Source organism: Phaseolus vulgaris, chromosome 1 (genome assembly GCF_051622355.1).
Source record: "Phaseolus vulgaris cultivar YP4 chromosome 1, ASM5162235v1, whole genome shotgun sequence".
Classification (NCBI taxonomy): Eukaryota; Viridiplantae; Streptophyta; class Magnoliopsida; order Fabales; family Fabaceae; genus Phaseolus; species Phaseolus vulgaris.
The window spans coordinates 33,731,366-33,738,384 of record NC_143498.1 but is presented as its reverse complement, the minus strand read 5'-3'; the positions used below and the strand labels follow the sequence as shown (position 1 = coordinate 33,738,384).

Genomic DNA, 7,019 nt, shown 5'->3' with positions numbered 1-7,019 from the left:
GGTCTTAACTGGTCTGGGGACAATTGTAACTTGTTGAAGGTCGTCCAGAACATTACGTCAGCCGAACTTCCTTGATCCACGATGAGGCTGGGCTTCCAAAAAAATATTGGTTTTTCTTAGATAACAAAATGCATATCTTAAAGAAGAATAACATACCTACAGTTCAATTATAGAGAACATATATATTATCTAATTACCACTTTCTTTCGATGTCACCTTTTTCTTCTTTTTCTTTATGACTTTTCATGTTTTTCATGATGATTTTTTTTTTCTATTTCTTTTTCTTCTTCTGTTTCTTTTTTTTTTTCTTTCAATAATAGAAAAATATTCTTCCTATATTTTAACTTTTTGAGCTTTCACAATCAGAACCAACCATTCCCTTTTGTATATGTATTGCATCTATGTTCTCCTTCGTTAAACATGCTAAAGGGTAGACAAATATATCATCAAAGGTTAAGGTGCAATAATAACAAAAATCTTGGCCCAGAGGGGATACATAAAAAAAATGGATAAAAGTTGGCTATTTGGCCCTGGGTTCCTAATTAACACAAACAAATGCTTCAATCATATTCATGTTCTTTTATGATGTAACAAAAATAAAAATTAAGCAACCACAACTGTCAATTCATCAGCAGAACTCTCAAAATTGTTTAAGGTTCACACACTCACTTGGTTTAATTGGCCTCATTCCTTTTTGTTTTGTCATTCTCTATCTCAATCAATCATCCTGTTAAATTTTCATGTATACAATTTCAATTATATTTGAATAAAGATTCAATCATATTTGTTTTATTTTTATCTTCAAATTTATTTTGAATTTAGTTTTTTTAATTTTTTTTTAAAAAAGAAAAAAAATACATTTTTTTTTCTCTCCACTAATATGTTTTAGGAAGAAAGCAACATGACAGAAGAACAAGCACCACCTCTTAGGAGGACACTTGGAGATTATGTCATGTACCAAGAGCCAAAACATTTTTCTAGTATTGCAATCAATCAATTCGAACTCTTTTTATTGTTCTGTTGTTATATTTAACTAATATTATACTTGATAAATCTTGTGGGATTGATATCCATCCTTAAGGACAATTATTGCTTCTGACAAACGCGGTGCACTTGCCGTAAAAAGTCATCAAGTTTTTGGCGCCGGGGAACATGTTTGATTTGTTGAGTATAATTTTTTAAATATTGTGAATATTTTAATTTGATTTGTTTTAATTTTATGTTTATATTTATTACTGTTTTTATTTTGTTTTAAACATATTTCTTTTTATTTTATTTGATTTTATTTTAATTTGCAGATTTGCTGTTATTATTTTAATTTGATTTTATTTGTTTCTATTTAATTTCAGATTTTTTTTTCTTTTGATTTTATTATATTATATTTTAGTTTTTTTACTTTTAGGTTTAGTTACGTAGTTTTATTTAAGTTTCCGTAGTTTTTATTTATTTATTTTAATTATTTATCATTACTAATTTTAGTTTTTATTTTTACGTAAACTAGTTTACGTAGTATCTTTATTTTAGTTAGTTGTTAACAATTATAATTTTCTGTTTTATTTTATTTTATTTTGTTTTTATTTATTCCTATTATTTATTTGTTAGTTTAAGTTAGTTATTTTATAGTATTTTTAAGTTTTTATTTATATTTGTTTTATTTATTCATTTTTATTTTTTTTTCTTTTATTTTGTTTTTAGTTTTTATTTTACGTAAGTTATTATTTTATTTATATTTTTTTTCTCTGAATATTTTTGTTATTTTTCTCCGTCATTTTAGTGTTTTATTTTGCAGATTTTTTTTTTAATTTTTATCTTCAAATTTATTTTGAATTTAGTTTTTTTATTTTTTTTTAAAAAAAGAAAAAAATGCATTCTTTTTCTCTCCACTAATATATTTTAGGAAGAAAGCAACATGGGAGAACAACAAGCACCACCTCCTAGGAGGACACTTGGAGATTATGTCATGTACCAAGGACCAAAACATTTTTCTAGTATTGCAATACCTGCTACCGCCAAGGCCTTGGAAATAAAACCCGCTTTTCTCACTCTCATCATTACCCATCAATTCAAACAATGGATCATGACTTTTTACAGCAAGTGCACCGCGTTTGTCAGAAATAATAATTGTCCCTAAGGACGGATATCGATCCCACAAGGAACAATGAATTTATCAAGTACAATATTCTTTAAATATAACAACAGAACAATAAAAAGAGTTCGAAGTGATTATGTTGGCACTGATCAATAAGAAAACAAAGAATTAGTTGTTTCAATTGAAAAAATAGGGATTAGGTTTCATCTCTCTCACTCTCATGTATTTTGATTAGCATGTTAATATTAAGTTCTTTGATTGAAATTGATGCCCGTAGAAAATTCATTTATATCGATCTCTCGCATATAAAATTCTTAAGAATGTTTCCTAAATATCGATCTCTCGCATACTTATAAAAACAACTTAGAAATCACAATCAGACGTTAATGACAATTAACATTTCAAGTCTATCTCTAGCACTCAAATATGCTAAGTATTGATGTTTAGGTCTGAACCCTAAAAATACCTCTCGGTCAGATTTAAAATTCTCAATTTGTCACGGAAAGTTAAAAGTAAAACAATAATACCAATAATCAATCAAGAACTGAATATTAATATATAAAATATCACCTCAATACATAAGAGTTTGAGCAGATTACTCCCAATCCCAAATGGTAGAATTAGTCATGCATACTTCTAGCACATTCCATTCTCCCAATTGGGTTACAATTCACTCTATGGTGTTTTCCTCTCAATCTGGCACACTAGGGTTGAGCCTATAGCCCCCTATTTAACCTAATTTTCTAGGGTTAGGTTACTTCTTGTGTCGCGCTAATGGGCTAAGTAATAAAACATAAAAAAGGCCTAATCTTTCTCTGCATCTTTTTCCATTTTAGGACCTTCCAACTTTCTCTTTTTAGCTCAAATTATTTTCCTTTACACCAAATCTTCAATCCTCTCTAGAAATCTGCAATTAAAACCAAATTTGGGAATAAAATACTCTTATTCAAATAAATATCATAAAAAATGTAAAAATGTATAAATTCATAAATTAAGGATTATTTGATATGTAAATTAGCAATAAATCCTCATAAGTGTCTATATTTTAATATGAAATATTACTGAAGTTAGACACTTATCAGGATGCTGTGCACCTTTCTTCCTGTTGTGACTAGTGAAATCACCACCGGGTCATTGTCATGGGGTATGACATCCTGGAGGTCGGCTTTGGTGAAGACGAGGTCGACATCAGGGGTCTGATCTACCTGTTGTACTTCTACCGCCATTACCTCTCGCACATACTTCTTTCGCTGGGAGGCGATGCACCCTCCTCCTAAAAACCCTCCTGAGATCGTGTTGATCTCCCCGTGAATGGGCACCTTGTGCCCCTGGTCCGCCCCTGCAATTACCAACTCTTGATCGGTCTACGGTTCTTGAAGATAATCCTTTAAGAACCCACTCTTCACTAGCTCATCTAGTTGGTGTGCCAGGGCCAAGCAATTGCGTATGTAGTGGCCATTTGCTTGGTGGATCTCACACCAAGCATTCTTGTTGAGCCCCATCTTTCTGTCGGTCTTTGCGGGCACCTTTAGACTTGCCGCTATGTTTGAGATAGCGATTAACTCCTTGACCTCCACTAAAAAATTATGCTTCGGGGGTGGTCCCTTAGCGTGCGCGTTCCCTTCTGGGTCCGTTCGTAGGGTTTTCCCGCTCCCTTCTTCTTTGTGGTCGCCTTGTGCACCCTCATGGTTGAAGTCGTCCTGCCGCTCAAGGTCGGATAGGACTGACAAGACCTTGTTTCTCCGTTACTCGATCATCTGCAACGATATGTGTCAACGCTCGACATTTGATCTCGGTGAACATCTTCTAGTAGAACCTTAGCAGTGATTCGCTGAAAGGTCTAGGCAACATTCCCTTGACAAAGGCATGCACCATCATGGCCTCATCAGTGGGTTTCAACCTCACCACTTGGACCCAAAATCTGTTCAAGTAGTCCTTCATGGACTCCCCCTGGTACTGTTTAATGTCGAAGACATCATAAGAAAGCCGGGTGGGAGCCTTGTTAACAAGGTATTGTTCCCTGAACAACGTCGTGAATTGGTCAAAGGTGGTGATGTGTCCGTCGGGAAGGCTAACGAACCACTCCAACGCCGCGCCTTCCAATGTGCTCATAAGCAAATTGCAGTACACAGCGTCAGATCCTCCTGTAAGCATCATCTCAGTGTGGAACGTCGTGAGATGGGCCTCTGGGTCCTCTACTCCTGGGAAGGTGGCCTTCGGGCCTAGAGACGTGGTTGGCAACGCTGTATCCATGATCGCCTGTGAGAACAACATGGGATGTGCCCTTAGTGGTATAGGTGGGGCATGTTCTTCCGCCGCGCGCTCCCCTAGTTGTTGCAAATCTCTACGCAGTTCTTCATTGGCTCTGCGTTGTCCGCTCGTGACGTGGCAATTTCAACCCTAGATGCAGCCACCTCTGCTTGGAGGGCACACATTGTCTCCAAGATTTGTTGTGTGGTTACGTTGTCCCCTCCGTGGGGCACAACTCTTGTGGGTCCAACAGTTCCTTGCCTCGTACTCCTCATATTGTTGGTAAAATCTTCTGATGTGGTTGCGAGTGGGACCTTTCTTTAACAGGCCCCACGGTGGGCGCCAAATGTTCTCGCCGGTTGACTCGCTTCGTTGGTTGACTCTAACGGTAGCCTTTGTCCCTTCTATCTGCACCTGAGAATCGTGATCTCCTTGATCAAGAAACCTCTCATATGCAAAGACAAAGGGCGCCCTAGCGGTCGTTTGCACTCCGACGCTCAAGTCAGTATTAGGGCAAAGAAACACAAAGAGTGTATATTAGCTTTAGTCTTAGAAACTGTGTACCTTGCTAGGGTTCTTGGCACCCTTTATATAGGTTGAAACTAGGGTTTACCTTTTTATTGTTACCCTTGTCTAGGGTTCCTTGGGTAACGTCCTTACGCCGCTATTCACAAAATCTTAGTGTATCCGGCACATAGAACTTCCCTTAACTGGAGTGCAACGAATAACAGAGTCATAGTCATCTACAACAACAAGACCATATAGATTTCCTTCAAGACTCATAGTCCTAGAATGACCGAAAAGATTCATATGCAAAAGTTCAAGGGGTTTTGAAGTTGAAACACAGTTTTTCAAAGGAAAAGATTTTCTAGTTTGCTTCCCCCTTTGACATGCTTCACACACATGTTCTTTTTCAAATTTGAGTTTGGGTAAGCCATAAACCAGTTCATTTGATACAAGCTTATTTAGATGATTCATATGAATATGAGCAAACCTTCAATGCCACAACCAAGACTCTTCATGCTTTGACAGAAGAAAATCTAATGATGCATGACTAGATATACCAAGTAGATAAATGTTGCTAGATCTCTTACCAATGAGAAGAACATCCTTTGAATTAGGTAACCGAATTTCACATGAGTTGGTCGTAAAGGTCACTTGATAACCTCTATCACAAAGCTGATTGATGCTAAGCAGGCTATGCTTCAAACCTTCAACATAGAGTACATCATGAATAAGCAAACTACTTTCGTTACCTATTGTACTTTTGCCGAGAATTCTTCCCTTGTTATTGTCACCGTAGGTTACATGGCCATCTGGTTTGAGAGAAATGCTGATGAATCTGGATGCATCACCTGTCATGTGTTTTGAACAACCACTATCTAGATACCATAGGTGCTGTTTTCTCTCCACACAACCCTACAAAAGAAACAAAATCAAGTTGCCAAATTTAGTCCCCTTGTGAATTTGGGTCCTTTGACTTCGTACAGCAAGGATGAGGCCAGTTATGAATCGTTCACTTGGGTTAGAAGCCTCGAGGTTGGGAGAAGATGATTCATAGAGAACATCTCCCCCCTTGAGCGACAACGCCAAGGATAAACAGTATGGTCCGATAGTAAATCCCCCTTGCCCCATGGGCAAGGACAAGGTCATTTAAGAACCGTTCACCGGGGTAGGAGATCTCAAGGGTGGGAGAGGATGGTTCGCAGGGAACGCCTCCCTCTTGAGTAAGGACACCAAGGTCGAAAAACATGGTTCAACAGTTAAATCCTCACTTGCCCACCTAAAGTAAGGTCGAGGTCAGAAAGCCAACTTGATGGAGATCAAGAAGAAGAAGAGAATGAGGTTGAAGTTCAAGATTCTCAAAGACACATTAGCTCATCATCCTTTTTACCTCAAAGGATTACAAGGAGCAAAGCTAAAGAGTTAGGTAGTAGGTTTCAAATGTTTTCTCTTTTTATAGTTTCTTTTGTATAAAATGAAAAACACAGAGAATAATGTTTAGGAAGGTGCTAAAGAGGGAAACCTAAGACACCTCCTTTGTATAGCACCTATAGGCGTTAGTTTTAGGAAAGATCTAGAAGGTGCCTCTTCACTCTCCATTTAGGCGCTAGAATAGGAAGAGTTAGAAGGCTACCTTGCAAAGCTTCTCTTGTAAGCTTCCTTTGTAATAGTGACCGGTCCTCCTCCCTATAAAAGGAAGGCTTAGGTCTTTGAAATAATAAGATTGATTTTGTGAGTATTGAACCTCTCCCAAATTGGTGAGTGAATTGAGAGAGACTCGTGTCTTCTTCTCTTCTAGTCTTATCTTGAGTGAATTCTTGGTCTCTCAAGTGGCGGCAACTACACTCATCTTGAAGCCAATCATCCTTCAAGTGGCGTGCACATTTCCAAGAGCTCCAACCACATAAGTTTCCTTGTTCCTTTCATCTCCTTCTTCCATTTCCATTCCAAAACAAACTCTAAAACATGTCTTTGTTGTTTCTTGATATTTCAATCGGTAGAACTTGTTTGTCTTGTGTTTATATTCTGTAGTTTCATTTAGTTTGTTGTTCTTGTGGTTTTCATTGTGTTTCCTTGAGTTTTAATCGGTTCAATTGTGTTGTTTCTTGTTTTAATCGGTTCATATGTCCAAAAAATGGGTTTCTATGTGAGTTTGGCTTGGTTACTTGTGTTTTGG

General features: G+C 36.9%; 1 protein-coding gene across 1 annotated transcript; it reads right to left on the bottom strand.

Moving 5' to 3' along the window:
- Nucleotides 1-3,895: 3,895 nt before the first annotated feature.
- On the bottom strand, nucleotides 3,896-4,342 carry LOC150029587 (uncharacterized). The gene has a single exon (XM_090296181.1). It carries the CDS (start codon nucleotides 4,340-4,342, stop codon nucleotides 3,896-3,898), a length of 447 nt encoding a protein of 148 aa, XP_090152307.1.
- Nucleotides 4,343-7,019: the final 2,677 nt, after the last annotated feature.

Bases quoted from the DNA above. Each gene is read 5' to 3' on its own strand.
- LOC150029587 (XM_090296181.1), bottom strand. From the start codon at position 4,342: ATGGATACAGCGTTGCCAACCACGTCTCTAGGCCCGAAGGCCACCTTC.